This window comes from Ochlerotatus camptorhynchus, unplaced genomic scaffold, assembly GCF_037179485.1.
Source record: "Ochlerotatus camptorhynchus isolate MF236.1 unplaced genomic scaffold, CSIRO-AGI_Acam_v1.1 ptg000353l, whole genome shotgun sequence".
Classification (NCBI taxonomy): domain Eukaryota; kingdom Metazoa; phylum Arthropoda; class Insecta; order Diptera; family Culicidae; genus Ochlerotatus; species Ochlerotatus camptorhynchus.
This window is the reverse complement of record NW_027040841.1, coordinates 786,097-806,897: the sequence shown is the minus strand read 5'-3', so window position 1 is coordinate 806,897 and position 20,801 is coordinate 786,097. Positions and strand designations below refer to the sequence as shown.

The 20,801-nt window shown below is 38.2% G+C and overlaps 1 protein-coding gene across 2 annotated transcripts in view; it reads right to left on the bottom strand.

Annotated features, from left to right (window-relative positions):
- Nucleotides 1-1,935: 1,935 nt before the first annotated feature.
- Nucleotides 1,936-20,801, bottom strand: part of LOC135709168 (uncharacterized) — a 92,690-nt gene continuing 73,824 nt past the window's right edge. The window contains exons 2-5 of one of the 2 annotated variants that reach the window (XM_065231391.1): nucleotides 3,592-3,787; nucleotides 3,146-3,532; nucleotides 2,716-2,822; nucleotides 1,936-2,653 (exon numbers count right to left, since the gene is read on the bottom strand). In XM_065231391.1, the coding sequence (XP_065087463.1) occupies nucleotides 2,434-2,653; nucleotides 2,716-2,822; nucleotides 3,146-3,532; nucleotides 3,592-3,787 (910 nt within the window). In that variant the 3' untranslated portion in view covers nucleotides 1,936-2,433. Of the gene's footprint in view, nucleotides 2,909-3,145; nucleotides 3,533-3,591; nucleotides 3,788-20,801 lie in introns of both variants that reach the window. The other variant, XM_065231392.1, reaches the window with a different exon arrangement.

Below are 20,801 nucleotides of genomic sequence, written 5' to 3'. Positions count from 1 at the left end.
TTAATATCACATAAATAACATAATTAACGGTTTTAAAAAATTCGCTTATATCACAGGATTTGTTGTTTGTTTTCAATGATAACAAAATTAGTTATTTTTTTAATATCCAACGAGTAAGCTGTTAGCTTGTTATGTTGGCTGTTAATTCAACCACAATTATTAATATTCAGTTATCAAACCTTTACAACCGGGTATCAGAATTTGTTATCAATTTAGTTTAAAACTTTGTTTGTTGGATTTCGACTCGAAGCAAGCAACGAGATTTTATCGATTTCGTTTGTTTACAAATATATAATAATCCAACAAATGTATACTAAACTCTAACAAATATATACTAAAGGGTGTCCACGATGAAATTGCCACACTATGAAATTGCTCTAACTTTTTAACCGTTGGGTAGAATTTAATGAAAATTTGGGTGGATTTAGTTCATAGTGCATTATTTACATCCTGCAAGTTTTAAAGTCCTGTGATCAAAACTCGCGGAAATGGAGTCGAAAGAACAGCTCGTGCGTGATAAAATCTTGCGCATTCATCACGAGAACAAGGATCTCTCGCATCGTTCCATCGCTAAAACGTTGGGAATCGCGAATTCCACGGTGTCGCGAGTGATTAAGCGGTTCGAGGAACGGTTGACCACCGATCGGAAGCCCAGAAGTGAAGGAAAAAGTATTCCGTACAACACCAAAAATCACAACCGCGTAGTTGGGGCCTTCAACCGAAATCCGAACGCCTCCGTTAGGGATGTGGCTAAGAAGCTGCACCTAAGCCGAAGTTTTGTCCAGAAGGCCAAAACTAAGGCTGGGCTTCGAACGTTCAAGGTACAAAAGGCCCCTAATCGCGACGAGAAGCAGACCAAGTCCGCCAAAACCCGTGCCAGGAAGTTGTACCTCAACATGCTGACGAAAGTTGAATGCTGCATCATGGACGACGAAACATATGTGAAGGCCGACTTCAAACAGATCCCCGGCAACCTGTTTTTCACGGCCAAGGATAAGTTCAGCGTTCCGGAGCATGTCCGCACTCAGAAGATGTCCAAATTTGCGAAGAAATTCCTGGTTTGGCAAGCCATCTGCACGTGCGGGAAGCGGAGTGCACCTTTCGTGACCCAGGACACGATGAACGGACAGGTGTACATAAAAGAGTGCCTCCAGAAGCGGCTGCTTCCTCTCCTGAAGGCCCACAACGTCCCAACAATCTTCTGGCCGGATTTGGCCTCATGCCACTACTCCAAGGACGTGCTGAAGTGGTATGCGGACAATAAGGTCAATTTCATGCCGAAAATGTTCAACCCTCCCAACACTCCCGAGCTCCGCCCCATCGAGAAGTACTGGGCGATTATGAAGCAGCACCTTCTTAAACGACCTAAGGTAGTGAAGACAGTCGAGGAACTGAAGAAAGTATGGGTTTACATGCAAAAAACGGTTGATTTACAGGTTGTGCAGAATCTTATGGCCGGGGTTAAGGCCAAGGTGCGGGCATTTGCGTATGGACTGTAAATAAAATACGAGTAAAATGGTAAAATGAAGTTTAACAGTTATTTCTCAATCCCTGAAAATTTGATGGCAATCGGCTGAAAACTCGAATTTTGCGAATCAATTTTGTGTGTGGCAATTTCATCGTGGACACCCTTTAGACTCTTACTCTTTCTAGGCTCATGAAACATATTATTACATAATATGTTGCATGAGTTTATTCAATTATGGCTGTGGTTGTTTTATCAATAAACTACTTGAGTAAACGACATTAAACAAGGATGACTTATTAGTGAAATAAACAGCTGCCCATCACACTCTTTTCTGCCCAAATTCAAAAAAAAAAAAAATCTCTTATTGCATACCGTAGCAGATAGCTCATAAACCAAATTACCGCATTGGGACGAGCAATCTTTACAACCAACCGATTTCAAATTATAAAAGACCGACGCTCAAAGTTGATCGAAGTTTTTCATTTGCCGCTAGTCTAACGTTACAAAACAAACAACATGAGATATTTAGTCTTCTTTGCAGTGCTCTGCATCATTGCCTGCATCCAGGCAGCCCCACTTGCCGAGAACGTCCAAGCCGAAATCGATCAAGCCGATCCACGATACGTCCTGTCCAGCAGTTCCCATCATATTCCGGACGATGATCCTTTGGTGTCAATTTTCGTGGACATTCTACACGACGGAGATGGCGAGTACGAACCGGAACCGTACGAGGGTGAGCATGGAGCTGAGATTGAACTATCACCGAAAGAGGCTTTGAAGAAGCGTGTCTTGGCAGCGGACGATGAAACAGAAGTGCCAGAAAACGAAACGGATGATGACGAACGTGATAATCGGATTGGCAAGTTTGTTAACATTCACGTCGGTATCGACAATCGCGGTAACGGTAACGGAGATGGACTTGTGAATTTACCAATGTAAAATTAAAATTGAGGAAACGTGTGTGATCAAATAGATGATTTTAAATAAAAGCGATCTGTTTTAAGTTCACGCTGGAGGATCTCTCGAACGTCCGTAGGGTTTTCGATTTTGGCAGCCAGTTCATTCAAAAGGCATTCCTTAAGTTCCATTAGCGTAGTTGTTTGGTCCTCGATTAATCTAATCGAACATTTTTCCTCGTAATCGGAGTAGACAGCATGCAACAGTGCCAATATCTGATGACTATGCCTAAAAACACAAAAGTACATGATTGCCAACATTAAATTTCCATTTGGGCTTCTTCTGCTTACCTGCTGTATATTTTCAATGTCTGTCTAGTCAATTTCAGCTCATCTAATCTTATCAGCACTGCGCGCCAGTAACCGTTATCGTCATAATATAGAATGTTTGGGAGTTCCTGCGTAAAAATGGGTAATTCATCTACAAGTGGCAAATGCCTTTCTCGGGAAGAGATTATCTAATTTCATTGTTTTGTCTACATCGCTGAAACCGGAAACTCGATCCATGAGAAATTCTATTCGTTCTAATAGTTTTTAGTCATAAATTGATTTAGTCATCTTAGGTAAAAAACCTTATTGACACCGTAATCAAAGTATCAAATGATGTTAAAGCCTTTCGTCAAACCAAGATAAACGAGAGAGGCAATAAACCCAACGTTTTCGTTATCGTTATCAATCGAAACCCTTCCACCTATCGATGAATAACAATTTCGGCACCTACCTTTTGAATATCTGTAGTACAGCTGGCGAGGTTCACCGAACGAAACTTCAGTGTCTCGATGCAAAATCGATCGAAACCGCGATTCGGTGTCTTTTGGAAGACCAATTCGAATGCCAGAAATTCGGAAGTAGCCGTAACAGTCAGCAAATCTTTGTAAGTGTCGCGTCCGTTGAAGGCTACCGCAAGGTTGGATTTATATAGATCCGTTCGTTTGACTTCCACTGAACCCAGAAATAGATGAAGGCGGTCGCAAGAATCTTGTTCAACAGTGGCCACGTTGTAGTTTACGAAAAGTTCGTAAAGGGTTGATAGTTGCAAGGGGTCCAGGGTGGAAAGCTGGAGGGTGGCCACGAGGATTGCCGTCTGCTCCGAGTGTAGCGTGTTTACCTGGAAGAAGAAGAGGTAAGATTTGCAAGCAATTTTATCGAAATTACAATCCCACGTACCGGTGGTTGCTCCCACTCTTGTTGGAAAAGTGGAAACTCTGAGATGGCGTCTTCAGCTTCCATAATTTGTTCAGGGGTTTTGAAGTTGAAATCATCGTCGTTCAATTGGTAATACTTGTACGAGTAAACAAGCTGCTGCAGTTGCACACCGGAGTTGTTGAACAATTTCAATTTCAAATTTGTGAGGGTTAGTCGCCTAGAAGTAGCAAAATGTATTGATATTGAATTAACACATCTACCTATTCGTGATGAGTACATGCTAACAACAAGGGAGTTTTTTCTGACGCATTTAACCCTTCCGTCCCGAATAATGGTTTAGTTCTTCCGTGCAATTTCTTCTTTATCTAAAAAAATACGTTGACCTGTATAAATTTAGCTTCCATATGCCACGTTCATAGTTCATACAAAATTGCAGAACTGTGGAGTCAGTGAAATAAACCCGACTCCTACTATTAGATCTCTCTAAAACCTTCATTTACAAATGCTGCATAAAGGTGTATTCAGGACAGTAGAACTTCTTTTTAGGAACAGCAAAAAAGGTTATCTTCCATTTAATTCCACTTAATTAATTTTGGTATCCATGACAGATACGTATTTCCACTACAATGTGCAGTCTTCATCAGTGTCATTCCCACTAAAGAACTTATCAAAATCTAACCCCCTTAAGTACTCATCCCCTAGGTTAAAAAAAGTCAAGATCATAGGTATAAAAATGAAACTACAATGTGCTGAATCGGAACCTACCTAACTAATAAAAACCAAAGATTTAAGTAAGCTAAAGGAGAAAAATCTATACAACTCTCTAATAAGGAAAATCCTCAAAGGCTTGGTAGCCATCATAATGAAGTAATGAAATTGGGTTGTTAGCGGAATGCTAAATAAAACAGCAAAAAAGGTTATCTTCCATTTAATTCCACTTAATTAATTTTGGTATCCATGACAGATACGTATTTCGACTACAATGTGCAGTCTTCATCATTTTTATGCCTATGATCTTGGCTTTTTTTACCTAGGGGATGAGTACTTAAGGGGGTTAGATTTTGATAAGTTCTTTAGTGGGAATGACACTGATGAAGACTGCACATTGTAGTCGAAATACGTATCTGTCATGGATACCAAAATTAATTAAGTGGAATTAAATGGAAGATAACCCTTTTTTGCTGTTTTATTTAGCATTCCACTAACAACCCAATTTCATTACTTCATTCTTTTTATGTTTGCGCATATCTAGTAGGCTGATGCAAAACTTGAAATTTTCGTTCCACAGTGTTCAAACGGTTTCAAATCGGGTCCTGATAAGCCTCCGAAGGTTTAAACTCATTTGATAAGAAGCTGACTTGGCACAAACCATTTGAAGTTTATATGGAAATTACTATTGGAAAACAAAATTTTTTGTTCATTGTCTTCTAGTCTTTTTACATATTGTACTGTTAACAAATTCTATTGCTATTCTTATGGGAATTTTTATCAGCTACAACTTTGCAGAAAATCGTTTTTCAGCCAAACGTCAAACTAAATAGTTATTAATTGTTTAAGAGATTGATAATCTTATGGCAAGATTAAGCAACTGTATTGTGGGCAACACTGTATTCTGCAGGATGACATAGTAGCCATGCTTTTTGTCCTCTATTCTACGTGCCATAAACACCAATGTTGCCTGCTGAACAGTTGATTGAGCATGATCATAAGACATCAGTGACTTGAATCATTAATAATTTTTATTCCTTACATTTGATCGAAAAGTGGTCTTTAACAAAGTTGTAGCTGAGAAAATTTCAACAAGCTCAGCTATTATTTTCTAAACTAGAGTGAACTGGTGAATTTTGAGATAGATATGAACCGAAATTATGGTTTCTCCATACTAATTCCCATATAAACTTCAAATGGTTTGTGCCAAGTCAGTTTCTCACTAAATGAGTTCAAATGTTGGAAGGCTAATCAGGGCCCGATTGAGCACTGTGGAGCGAAAATTTCAAATTTTGCTTCAGACTAATATCCAGTCGCTAGTTATTCTGGTATTTTTAAATAAGTGGCTATTTATTCTGATAAAATTTATTTTACGTTGCAATTACGTAATTAAATATATACATTGAATATTTCAGAACAGATGTTCATCTTTTATGGAAAATTCAATTGCAGTAGGGTAGATGTATCAGTTATGGCTATACATTCCAATTATTATGGGTTCCAATTATGTTCTGTGGAACTCCCATATGCCATATTTGGCACACAATAATAGGAACGTATGACCATAACTGGTACTCTACCCGAGCAAAGCTAAATAACAACCTGATATCATCTTGAAAACAAGTCTTGTTATTCCAGATATCATTTTGTTTTCAGTTGTTCTCACATTACTAATCTAGTTATCAATCTCGACTAATTTTATTATCTTGAAATAATACGAAACGATGCAGGGTAAGTTCGAAACTTCAAATATTATCCGCACGGTAAGAATAAAAAAACACTGCCAATCATATTTCCACTATCAATGCAAGGCTTTTATATCAAATTGATACATTAATTTGAAATTTGTTGAAAAAGAATGCAAGGATCACAGAATTTGTTATCAAGATGTTTTCAATGATAACTAAATCAATAAGTTTTGTAAGATCCAAGGTGTATTTTTTTTTTCAACCACAATGATAACACGTTCAGTTATCAAATCTTGATAACCGGGTATCAGAACTTGCTATAATCCTTTGCTCAAGTACCCTATGGCTAAACTGGAAAACAAGCATTCTTAGCTAATTTGCCTGTTCATTCATATTTCAAGATAAGGTTGTTACAAACTTTCATTTTTCTAGTACGACATCTCAATTCAATTTCCTAAATAACAGAATCCAGGAATTACTCCAATGTTCCAGGACAACAAAGAAAAACGATCTAAAACACGATTTTTCCATTGCTCTTCCAAATCGAATTGTAAAAGATGATTTTGCCCCAAGGTTTACATATTTTCTAACATCAGAATTGTTGACATAGACTAGGTCTTACGGAAAGGTACAGGGGGTAAATCGAAAATCTAAAATTGCAACCGTCACGAAAAGGTGTTAGGTTTTGAACACTTATAACTTTGATATTTATAGATGAAATATAAATCAAGATACACCAATCGTTAGGAAATAACTCTACGAATCTGAAATAATTACTTTTTAATGTTTCTTATTAAAAAGTAATCTAAATATGGACGAATTTCATCCCAAAGCTTCTGTGGGGTTGGCTATCAGAATTCAATGTAACTTGGAGGATGTACAGACTTCGTCTACATAAGCATCTTTGCATGCTTTTTTCTTTAAAATGTGCACTACCATTTAAATATGGTTGAACTGAATTTTTATATATATATTTTTTTTTTCAGTGTGTAGATTAAATATTTATTTTTCAACATTTTGAAAATGATTTTTTTTTTCAGTGTTGGAAGAAATATTTATATTTAGTTTTTTTTTTTTTTTAATTAAAGACATTTTGCTATAATTAACTGTTTGAACAAATTTGTGTAGGTCTTATATTTTTTACGTTACAATTGTTTATAAAAAATGGAAGAAAAAGTTCAGCCATTTTCAAATGGCAGTTCAGATTTGCTGCCAACCACTTGTCGAGTTGGCATGCAATCCGTCTTCTCATTGCAAGCTTTGTTTACAAAATCTGATAGGTCCTATTGCGGAGAGGTGCTTGCGAAAGCCATCGGATCAACCCTTTCAGCTTGATGTCTAAGAACCAGCTACAATGCTAAAATAACATGTTATTACCTTAAGTATATAAATTATATTATATTACATTAGGGTGTTTCATTCTGGAAAAAGATTGATATTTTTGATAGGCCACCCCCTAGTTCAGTTCATAACACAAAAACAAACATCTGTCAACGTTAAGAGGTCGCGCCAACGATTTCAATTTTGTTCGGGATTTTCGTCAAATTAGTATGGGAGAAAATGATGACCCACTAAAATCATTCTAACTTTTTTCTTAATAAATTGATTTGCATGAAATCAAAATATGTTATACTTAAAACTATAATAAACAACTTTGTTTAAGACTGCAAGTCGATTTGATGCTTCAGAAAACAGGAATTGGCTTTGGGAACTCAGCTGGCAGATAAACCTTGATTTGAGCAGAAAAGCAGGTATGCTGATATGACATATTTCATAGTATGCTTTGTCAGATTTTTTTTTACCTCGATGTTTATAAACATATTATGCTGTCATCTCTGGATACAATAGTGCCATGGAGTTGAGAAGTGATACGGAGAAGTGGTTGATCGGTGAACCACCGGTAATTCCGAATAACCGAGAAGTACTCCAGCTCTTCTTTTATCATCGCGCACAATCTCGCTCCACGATACGACAATGCTGCTGAAAGGTGGTTCAATTGGCAGAAAAAGTTTGGTCAGAGCTCGTATCCCAATGAGGAAACAAGCCATAGTATCCATAGTATAGCCCTCTCCTTGATTTCCGATTCCTTCAGACTCTTACCGTCATTACATGCGTCGCTGTAGGAGCCCAACATGAATCCTGGCCGTATCATGCAAATCAATTCATTAAGAAAAAAGTTAGAATGATTTTCTCCCATACTAATTTGACGAAAATCCCGAACAAAATTGAAAACGTTGGCGCGACCTCTTAACGTTGACCAATTTAGCTAATTTTTGCACAGATGTTTGTTTTTGTGTTATGAACTGAACTAGGGGGTGGCCTATCAAAAATTTCAACCTTTTTCCAGAATGAAACACCCTAATATTACATACTTCCAAATTCGTTATCGGGAAATTAGTGATTCCTAGCACCTTCGCACTACGATTTATGATTGTATCGAGTATATATTATTCCATCAGGTAAACTGTTAACAAATATTAGAGATGCTGATTTTAAAAATGTCTCAAGTCTGAGTAGCACAACTTTGTGCAACAGACATTTTTCAATTGTTGGTCGCGCTAGCGTACCGAAGGAGCAAGGAGGGAGAGGAGTTACCTCCCGACAGAGTCCTCTTGAAGTTCCTACCAACAAGTTTCCAGAAACCTCCACTGGAAATATCTCTTAATTTACAGTTCTACAAAGAGTAAATTCCCCTGGAATAGTATCCTGGTCGGAGCTCGGGTCGTGGGCTTTTCTTTAACAAAAATGTATATTTAGCATACCTTTGAATTGGGAAACGTGATTTTCGGTGAAATTAACGGAAATTGATTCATAGTACCGTATTAACCGTAGGGCGAGGGTGGGCTAAATCCAGGGCTCCCCAATTTGGAGAAGGCCTCCGGCTCAGGGACTTCTCAATAATATGTTTCAAGAAATTAATCGTTGGTTGGTACTGTATTTGCGTTGAACACTAAAATTTTGAAAACTAAAAACAATAAATCATGCAAATTGATAACATGAATAATAAAAACTCTCACAGATACTGTCAGATTACATTAGGGCAGTTGGGCCGGTAGTGTGGCCAAAATCTCTAGAGTCGTAGGCATATTTTCTACAGCTCTACGGTTTTGGACAAAGTATTCCCGTCGCCCAGAATGCACTCGATTTTATCCTTTAAATTTATTGTCCTATGGAGAGGGTTTCTTGGGTAAATTTGGCATTTTATAATATTAAGAAATGCTGCCCAAGACACCAAAGACCTATGATTTACCTAAACCAGTTGTGTATTATTGATCATCAACGTAATATTTTCAGGATTTACGAAATCAATTTATTCTAGTTGACTAGTGGATCCTAACTGTACGCTTTGGGCTAGGTAGTTAATCACGTAAGTTAAGGATTTCCCTTTAAGGAAGTCCAAAAAAATATATTCTTGGAGCTACGCTCCACTTTTATTCAGTGATCGGTTAAGACTAATTTACAAATTCAACTTATGCTACGAAGTTAGTTCTTGGTTAGTATCGAGTGTGGGAACAATGCAGGTGTTTATTTGTTTCTGGAAATGCTGCTAATGCGTTCTGGTGATTCTCCTGCTGGGTGGTCTGGTGACATCATGCTATCGGTGACCGTCGTGATTCCAGCGAAAGTGATCCAATCTGACTATCGTCTGGCTTGGAATACAATTAGCTGATTCGGCTAATCGATGAAAGTATTTATTGTTTGGGATCTGGTGTGATAGTGGGAATCTGCTAAATAATGAAGCGGGTCGCATTGTTACTAACTCGTAGTCGTAACAGTCTGTGCATCTACACCTCAACGCAAAGTCCGAGAACTGTTATCCTATATTTTTTTTGTATTACTATCAACTCTCCTTAACTCGATGTTGAAGGGACTTGCATGTTAGCGAAGACAACAAATCAAGAAGACTGGCAACTCTTCCATTTTCTCATACAAATGCTATGAGACAGGTACAATCGCGTCATCTGCCGCTCAAAGGCAAATGCTTCGAACGAATTTTATAGCAAAGATTACATCCTCAGAAGAAGGGTTTGTGTATTTGCTCATTTTTATATGCGTTGCTTCCACCTTCACTCAAGTGCAGCGCTACTGTATCTGTCGCTTGGATTCTGGCAAAGTTGCCAGTAGTCTTGATTTGTTGTCTTCGATGTTAGGCAGGACATCGAGTAACGGAGGTAAATTTTGGATATTTATGTGAGGTTGCCTGGATTTACATCGAGTTAGGGAGAATATCGAGATAAGGAAAGATCGAGTAAGGGAGAGTTGATTGTAATAATATATTTAATTCTTCGCATCCATATCCGAAGAGAATGCTGTAAAAATATGCTCTAATGGCTCTAATTTTGGCCTATAAATCTTAAAGTTGAGCCTATCGATAAAACATCTATTGTTCTTCAATTTTTCGTAGAACAATGCGTCATGTTAAAAAATACTTTCATTCAAAATTTATTTATGAGCCCAATATTACCCAGAGACACTTATTCAAACATTAGGGGCATTAACCCTATTAGCCCAACTCCTTGTGAAAAACTTATCTTTAGCTCTTAAATATTTTTTAATGGTACTTACTAGACTAAAACAAAATGAAAATCTAAGTAAAAAATTCGTGCTGCTGATTCTGATGTTAATTGTTAAAATGTCGATTTAAATTTTCATTCTAACAAATTGTGTAACAATTTTGTTTCAAATGCTATGACGATTTTTTATTCCTCCATTCACCAGAGAGCACTTAAAACAAGATTATTTGTTATTTACAACAGAAACTGATTTAATTATGGTGATAATTTTGTGATACGTTCTGGTTGGGAGGCGTTTTCATCTTTTTTACGAGTGTAGGATTGTAATACATTGGGTTGGGTTGGAATAAGTGATCGCGCACGGGCTGGACCCTATTTACGGTGTGTTTACGGAGAAATGTATAAAGTAAAACACGACCGCTAGATTGGCCGTCTGCCATGGCAGAGGCATACGAACTAGAATTTTATTTGTCAAATACAATACAAAACAGTACACAACAGAAAGAGACACATGTGAATACTACTGTAGCTACATCTGTGTGAGGATAGATGTATGTACCTCGTGAGCTAGCAGGGTAGTTTCGCATGTACTAGACGTTTACACAAGCATACTCCCCCCTCAATACCAACGGTTTTCCATTGATGAAACGGATATTGATGAGATGAATATTAAAAATATAACACGAAGATGAGCGACAAACACGATAACTGCACATACTGCGGCATACCCACTCGCCTTTTGGAGTGAGCATGTTCTTTGACCAGAACTGTCCTAGTCCAAGGTGAGTCAGGAACGTACATGCTCAGCTAGATGGCTACCTTGAAGGCCACACCATCGTAACTGAAAATGGAGCGGAATCCTTATAGCAGTGTATCGCGTTATTCACTTCACATATCCAGTGGTTACATGGACTTGTAAACGTTGCCCGCAGGTGTCAAACGATTGGTCACGGCACCAAATTATAATCGCGCACGGGCTGGACCCTATTTACGTTGTGTTTACGGAGAAATGTATAAAGTAAATCACGACCGTTGGATTGACCGTCCTGCCATGGCGGAGGCATACGAACTAACGACCTAGAATTTTATTTGTCAAATACAAAACAAAACAGTCCACAACAGAAAGAGATACTTGTGACTACTACTGTAGCGACATCTGTGTGAGGATAGATGCACCACTTGAGCTAGTACACGGTAAGAAAAAAAAAATACTCATTATTAAATTAAAAAAACTCACCGTTGGGTTCTATCATTTGAGGTCTACCGTTGAGTGAATCAGAAAAGTGGCAAAGGGTCAAATTTACGCATCTATTGAGTAATAATAGATTTACTCAAATTTAAGTTAATTTTCTGTTAATCATCGTTTAGCTCAAAACGTAGTATTTGTCATTATTGATTGAATTAGTACTTTCCGTAGTTGTTTTAAATGTACATGTTAGTAAATTGTATTGCGTAAAGTAATTTACGAAGAATATCCTGAAATATTTATCGATACATTCCGTTTAACTAAAATACGCTGCGATTCAAAGTAAAAAATAACTCAATTTTCAGTTAATAAAGGGTGATACGGTCAAAATTTGGTCAATATCAACTTGACGTATTTCTTTCAATTTTGCATTTAAAAAACCTGAACACCCCTCATTTTGAAGGTGTGTGTGTGTAGAATGTTGCTCCTATTTTGATTTTGGAATTCACTCTTCATTTTGTCAAAATGCCGTCCAAGCAAGAAGAGCAGCGTATCAAAATTTTGCTCGCGCATCGCAAAAATCCGAGCTACTCGCACGCAAAGTTGGCAAAATCACTAAAAGTTGCCAAATCAACCGTTACAAATGTAATTAAAGTGTTTGGGGAACGTTTGTCGACAGCCAGGAAGTCTGGATCGGGGGGAAATCGAAAACCGGAAGCCGCTGAGACGACAAAGAGAGTTGCCGGTAGTTTCAAGCGAAACCCTAACCTCTCTCTCCGAGATGCCGCAAATAAGCTGGGTGTATCGTCTACAACCGTGCATCGAGCCAAAAAACGAGCCGGACTATCGACTTACAAGAAGGTAGTGACTCCAAATCGCGATGATAAACAAAATACGACGGCCAAAGCGCGATCCCGGAGGCTGTACACGACGATGCTGACGAAGTTTGACTGCGTGGTAATGGACGACGAAACCTACGTCAAAGTCGACTACAAGCAGCTTCCGGGACAGGAGTTTTATACGGCAAAAGGAAGGGGAAAGGTAGCAGATGTTTTCAAGCACATGAAACTGTCACCAAGAACCAAGAAATTTACGTGAAAGAGTGTTTGAATAAACGTCTACTGCCTTTCCTGAAGAAACACGGTTGTTCCGTACTGTTTTGGCCGGATTTGGCATCTTGCCATTACGGTAAAAAGGCCATGGAGTGGTACGCCGCCAACAACGTGCAGGTGGTTCCCAAGGACAAGAACCCTCCCAACACGCCAGAGCTCCGCCCAATTGAGAAATACTGGGCTATTGTCAAGCGGAACCTAAAGAAGACCAAAAAAACTGCTAAGGGCGAGCAGCAGTTCAAGGCAAACTGGCTTTCTGCGGCGAAGAAGGTGGACAAGGTGGCTGTACAAAATCTGATGGCAGGGGTCAAGCGTAAGGCCCGGCAATTCGGATTTGGAAAAGCGGAAGCCTAACTGAATATTTTTCCTGAATTTTATACTAATTGAACTTGAAAAAGAAATTTAATTTGATTTTTTAAATAAACGATTTCACCGATTTACACGCGTTTTCCCTTGACCAAATTTTGACCGTATCACCCTTTAGTACACAACCGTTATGTTTTCACCGTTGGGTACTTTTAACTTAATTTTGGATGAAAATCATAGCAACCTGCACTGCCATCGACGCTGTCATTTGTTTGTGATCCATCGCCTCCGTTCCTGCTCAATTAGTCCTTGCATTAGTCTTCGTTAGAGTTTGGTACATATCCCGCATAAACATAAGAAACGCCTAATCACCAATTCAGGATATCATCCCAACTCTATGCGGTATGGTCGTACCATCTATGATATCGTTTGTGTATGGTATCCGTAGGGGGTAGTGACAAAAAAAATTGCAACGAAAACTGGTTGGATGCTGGGAAATAAGAGTAGTACCTTACTGGATATGATCTTCCGGATTTCTTGTGTGTGAATAGTTTAAGTGCAAATCGGTTCAGATCTGTGGAAAATTGTACTATTAGACAATTACCGATGGAAATTGGCAAGATGTTCAATGAAAAATGCTTTAATTTGCGTTGTAAAAATCCTTATTCTGATGGAAACAAACGGTTTGGTTGACGTTTCCTCTCAAACTCATGTGGCGCACTCTACGTTGGTGGTGCATTAAAAAAGCCTATTGCATTACCTAAACATACAGATACATTAAAATGAGTGAACAAAACATTAATGGGCGCTAACCAGACTTAATTGTTACTGATCATGAATATTTAGTACGAAATATTGATGAAAATTTATCTCAACACTATTAACAAATTCCCAAGTATGAGGAGTCGTAAATTTTAGTTTATTCAGTTCAAATGTGTGTTAAAGTCAAAGCAGATTAGACAAACAAATGTAAACGAAAAATTATTGTCCCAACCTATATTTATTTCATGTTAACTAGAATTTGAAAATGTATATCAAATCATAGGGGGCCTCGCAATTAAAAAGTAGACTAGTTGATGATTCTTATGTCACTCGTAGTTCAATAAAAAATAGTTTATTTTAAATCATATCATTTTTACAAATTCCCCCAGATCGAAATCCTGGCTGCGCCACTGGTTGGTCGAGATATAAGCACTTTAGCGTTCTGGAGTAATGGAACATGTTTAAAAACTTGTTTTCTTAAAAATTCAGTATCTCCTAAACGACAAGCATTGTTTTTTTTTTAGATGAATGATTCATATGTGAAAAAGTCTGCTGATCATTTCGGCGCAATCAAATTTCAAATATAGTGAAGGAATTTCAAATATTTGTGTTTAAAGTTTACAGTTGAAAAAATCGCAAAGTTGGCAATACTGTTAAACACTTTTGACCTACCATACATCTTTCAGTTCAATATTCTTCAATGAGAGTATCCATTGTCGTCTATATCTTTAATAGTTCCAGAGGAATGTAAAAAAGAAAATAGATTTTTTGTTTAAATTAAAATTGGCAAAAAGGGAAACTGCTTCCCGGGGAACCCATTGCCATTAAGTTATTCTACCAATTTAGGTTCAAACCAAAGAGAGTCGATGCAACTGGTTCGGTCACTTGTGATGGAATGACCCATATCGAGAATAGACCGTAGTTCCAAACATCACCGAATCCACCCTAGTCACATATTTCGCACGGTGCAATCACTCCAATAATGCATCCTTTGTAAACTATTTTCTCCATCCTCTCCTCACTTTTCCCAAACTAGCAATAAACCTCGTGTTGTAATCTGTCTCGCTCTCCACCCACCACTACCATCCAACCCCATCTTAGGATCCGGTTGGTTAGGTAACTCAAGAGAAGAACACACCACCAATCAACTCTATTGCACGCGGAAAATGCTGCATAATCCCACACCAATCGTTCTCCACCCGGGACGCTCACTCTCTCTCTCTCTATTTCTCCCTCTCGACAAGAACGTCGAGGAAACCGATTTTCCCTCCGTTAATAAACATGCTACAGGCTCGGGCTCAGTGGTTCAGTTCAGCGGAGAACTTCGTGCGGTCTGCATCGCCCGGATAGAACTCGCCGGAAAACACGCAAAATAAGGGCAAACTCGCGCGCGCGCCTCCATTTCACCAACCATTCATTCCACCACTTGGCTGTCTATCTCTCTTTAAGATCTATACTTTTCATCTTGTGTCTATTGTGTTGAATCGAAAATTGTTTTGGTGTTTGTTTTACGAAGAATAAAATAAAAAAAAACCATTGCCTTACCGTCGTCGAATGCAACAAAATAGCGTGTTTGAAGTTTGTGCAAAATTTGGGAATAGCTTTCTCCTCGCCCGAAAAAGTTTCTTGTTGTGATGTTCTATTTATAATAGAATTTTTTAGAAGACAATTCAAAGTGTTTTTTTTTTATATTTTGATCTGAAAAGACAGTTCGACGGTGCAAAGGTTGACCGATTTGTAGGATCTACAATTCACTTTTCGCAACATCACTTGGACGGACAGTCGTCACTCATCGAAAAAGTTCGTGTGAAAAGGTGAAAAATCAATCAATGACCAATTAAAATAAACGAGACCAATAAAACTTAAGAATCCCACATCAAAAAACGAAAAACACAATGAAGAGAACCCAAAGTTGCTTGTGCTTGTGCTGGAGCCGAAAATTTAAGTTAAAAAAGGAAGCGTCTGTTTCGTGGTGGGGCAGAAGGAAAAGGATGGGGTGGAAGGAGCCTAGTTGCTCACTAAACAGGAATGAGAGAGAGAGAGAGCACGAGGAATGCAGAAAAGTTGTATTGCGGAAAATTAAACACTTTTTTTTTGGGGGAGGGGGTGCAGATGGGTACCATTGTAGGCTACTGTGGGCTAAACGGATGGCCAGTTGGAAATTGGTTTGTTTACGGGCAGATACAGTCAAATTATCCGAATTTATTCCATGCGGCTTCCTGTCAGGATGATTCACTGTAAACGGAAAAAAAAATCCATTTTTGTAGATCTTAAAGTGGTTTCCTTGTAGAGCCCTTTTTCAAATCACACTTAGCAATTTCAAGAGCAGAAATCTAAAGCTAACAACAAGTAGTACTTTACACTTACAAGGAATCACCACAAACATTTCTCAGCTGTCCTCCTAGCTGGAGTAGGTTTTCAGTAAGTGACAAGTTTATGGTTTTTTTTTGCTTATTGATTTATTTGATAAGGCTCAATCGAAATAACTTTACAGAGCCGAGGATTCTTGTTCACTATACAAAACATCGTAATTCTATAGTCATAAGGTACAATACAATAAACACTTTACCTTCCGCTATCCAATAAGCCTTATCCATTAAAACTTGACCTGCTTCCAGTGTTTTCATTGTATGACAGTATCGCCAACAGGGCAGAGCGCTTCCATTGCAGCAATGGACGCAAAACGTGGTAATCATTAAACGGTTGCTTTTCAAAATCAACGACGCATCGACCGAAAGAACTGCTGATGAAGAACAATGGTTGCTGCCGCGTAAACAAACGATCGCGTGACACACAGCGAGAGTGGTCTGCTTCTGTTGACAGTCGAGGGAACAAGTTTATGGTTGACCCTTTATAATTTATTTTGAAAAAATAAATTTTAAACAAAAAGTAACCAAAATTATACAAAAGATCTTACGGTTCTTGTTAATATTTAAGTGTCAACTTAAAAATTTCACACAAGATAGCATTTTTCATAAACTATTTAATGAAAAATATTCAAAAAGAATTGAAAAGGTAAATTTTTCTGATATTTCAGTTTTAATAACCCTTTTTTTCATATTTTACCCAAAAATAGTTGAAAAATTTTACCGTGTATTTTTTTCCCTAAAAAGCAATTATTTTTCCCTACAACTTTGTCTCAGACGTTATGATTTGTTGAAAAATATCGAACACGTTATTTTGAAATCTTTTTGCGGGATTCAAAATGGTCAAATTTTAGCTCAAATATGAATGATTGGCCATAACAAACAATTATGCAAAGTTTCATGCAATTCGAAGAATGTCCAGCCTGAAATTCAATTTTTGGTTTGCTATACGCCTTTTTAATGCACCACCAATGTAGAGTGCGCCACGCGAGTTCGAGAAGAAACGTCAACCAAACCGTTTGTTTACATCAGAATAAGTATTTTCCCCAACGCAAATAACAGCATTTTTCATTCAAAATCTTGCTAATTTCCATCGGTAATTGTCTTATTGTACGATTTTCCACAAATCTGAACTGATTTGCACCTTAACTATTCACCCACAAGAAATCCGGAAGATTATAACCACTAAGGCACTTTACTAATTTTCCATTTTTTTCAACAAAAATATTCCTGAACACCAGCAGGATCTTTTCAAAAACGTTACAGAATTAAATTTTTCAACTGTAGATTAAGTTTTGCAGCATCTCAGAGGAATCAATTTATCAGGAAAAGTAAAAAAGCGTTCCGCTTCCTATGTCTCAAGGCAAAAATTTATGCTAACAACACTCTTTTGGACGTTCTCCTCACCACCAGAGGTTGAATCGATCGTTTAGTTTCTATTAAAAAGGCCAATTTGGCCTGGAAATGCTCAAATGCATTGCGACTGAAAAATCATCTCATGTGTTGTGAGTTAGATATGATCACCAAAAACCTTTTTTAGCGATGGGAACCAGTTTTAGAGAACAATTTCATCAAACTATTCGAACTTAGAGGCAAATAGACTCACATATCAAAAGCTACCAAGGGCTATGAAGCGAGCATCCAACTCATCAATAATCCAGTCTCAGTCCAATCCCAATTGATAAATCTCTTCGAAACAGCAAGCTTCCATCACTTCAAGATCCATATTTTTTCAAAGTTCTCTCAATGCTATCAAGATTCAATCAATTCAGAACTATCCCACAACCGCAGACAGTATATGAGCAAAGGCAGGCGCACACTTTTTTGCCTGTAGATTTGAAGACATACTTCAAATCTCCGCGTACATCGTACGCGTTAGACAAAGAAGCGTGCGTTTGACTTTGTACTGTCGCATTAATGGCCCTTTGCTTATTTTCAACTTCTATTCAATTTTCATACTGCCGTACTCTAACGGAACTATCTACCTACCCTCTTCTAAGACCATTCTCTAGCTAATAAATTATCACACTAAAGCTTCATGTTAGATAGCATTTCCAACAAACTCTGCTATCAAGATATTAGATCACCTATAACCCCCAACCTTCAGCAATTACTTTGAACATTTTCTATAAATTTTTCTAAAAATCTCATAACTTCCAGTATATTCCCAAAAAAAGCCTGCTGTTCTGAAGAGTAAGGCTTGTACTCGAAAAAAATGCACCATTTTAATCCGTGTGTAAGGAGTGAGTTGTTTACATGTGCAAAATTTCATAACAATCGGCCCAGTGGTTATTGAGATGTCATCGAAACAAGAAGAAAATCACCGGAGAATTTTGCGCGCCGTCATGGAAAATCCGACTGCGACCATGAGATGGATCGGAAGACAACTGGGAATCACCCATACAACTGTGTCTCGGGTGGTAAAATCGTTTAAGGAGTCCCAGACGACCGAGCGGCGGGCTGGAAGTCGAAGAAAATCGAAGACAGCTGACCCTGTGAAGGCCCGGAAAGTGTTGGATTATTTCAAGCGTAATCCGAACCTTTCGATTCGCGACGCGGCTCTGACGGTAAAGTGTTCCGCCTGGTTCGTTCAGCAAACCATGAAACGAGCTGGGCTTCGTGTATTCAAGGTCCGGAAGGCACCGAACCAGCGTGATCAACAAAACACGGCGGCCAAATCCCGCGCAAGGAAGCTGTACCGACAGTGGTTAACGAAACCGATGTGTGTGGTCATAGATGACGAAACCTACATCAAGGCAGACGCAAAGCAGATACCGGGGCTAGAATTCTACATTGCCAAATCACGGTTTGATGTTCCGGAAGACATAAGGAAGAAGAATGTGAACAAATTCGCCAAAAAATACTTGCTCTGGCAGGCCATATGCCAATGCGGTAAACTGAGTTATCATCACAATGAGTACCATCAACAGCGAAATTTACCGCACCGAGTGCCTCCAGAAGCGTCTGTTGCCCTTCCTGCGGTCCCACGGAGGCGAGACATTATTTTGGCCGGACCTGGCATCATGCCATTACGCGCGATCGACGTTGGATTGGTACAGAGACAATAACGTTGTTTTTGTACCAAAAACTGCCAACCCCCCAAATTCACCACAAATTCGTCCGGTGGAAAGATTTTGGGTCATAATGAAGGCCAAAGTTCGAAAATCGTCCAAGGTGTTTAAGAACGAGCTGGAGTTGAAGCACCGACAAACCGACATGAAACTTAAACTTAACTCTTGATCTAGAATCCATAACGGCGGATTCAAATGTACAGCGATCCCATCTGTCAAAACCATAGAAGTTTTTTTTATCTAGATAAAAATAATTAGACCGGTATAGATTAGACACGAACCAACTCATACATTTTGCATGTGTGTTCGTGGCTACGATACACATTTTCGTGAACACGGCGGCAGATGTCAGTTTTGTGCTTTGATCAGAAATTTGATGGTACTTTGTATGGTCATTCATGTCGGTTTGTCGGTGGTTGAAGAAAGAATGGATGAAAGTGACCAAAAAGGTCGGCAACACCATTGCACAAAATGTAATGAGGGGTTTTATAGGAAAGGTGCGGGCTTTCAGCGATGCAAAGGAAATTGAATGAAGTAATTATGCCGAAACATAATCCATGTGTTCATTCGCTGAAAGTTTCAAGAAAATCCGACTTAAAATAAATTTTTGGCGAACACTTTTGTCTGGTGCATTTTTTTTCGAGTGCAGGCCTTATGCTAAACTTCTACAATACTCGCTGAGCTTCTAAAAAGTTCCATGAACTTCTACAAAGTATACTAAGCTTCTACAATTTTGGATGATTAAAAAAAAACATCTCAGCATTTCTATGAAGTTTTAAAGAGTTCCTGGAATTTCTACGAAACACACTTAAATTCTACGAAGTTCTCATAATTCTTATGAAGTTAGCTGCATTTCTTCAAAGTGCCCTGAAGTTCTTCAAAATTTCCAGAATGTCTACGGAATTTCCAATTGATATTTTACTTAATACTTAAGTTAAATGAACTTTTATTAAGTCCTATAAAAATAAACAAAATTCCCTTAAATTCAACAAAACTTCCCAATCTTTAAAAAGGTTCCCAGTTATACAAAGTTTTTTTTTCAAATTTATAGAAAACACCCTGTTGCGTTTCACTCCTGGTTTCACTATCAACTTTCATTTTATTTGTTTAACCCTAGAAGTCTCAAATGAAGGGCAAATCTAGACCACGATGGAAAATACATAGGTGCCACAGTCGGAAGAAGTGTTAGTTTGTTTACTTAAATGAACCATGCCCATTTTGTTATGGCATGTTTGCTATAAGAAATGCGCCTCGTGTTTATTAGCGAATTTCACATCAAAGATTGATTAATTGAGTAGGAAATCAGTTTGGTACGGCATTTGTGACCAGCATACACCTTCCGGTAGTATGAAACAGGTCAAAAACTGTTCAAATCCGCAGATAAAAATTTTTGTTTTGAATTTCTGTATAGCAAAATAGGAACTTTTCGTGAACATTAACGGCAAAGAACTCTCCAACACTGGGAGACTGTGAGTTCCTGCCCACCTGTCATTTACCATCGTGCGCTCAGTCATTCAA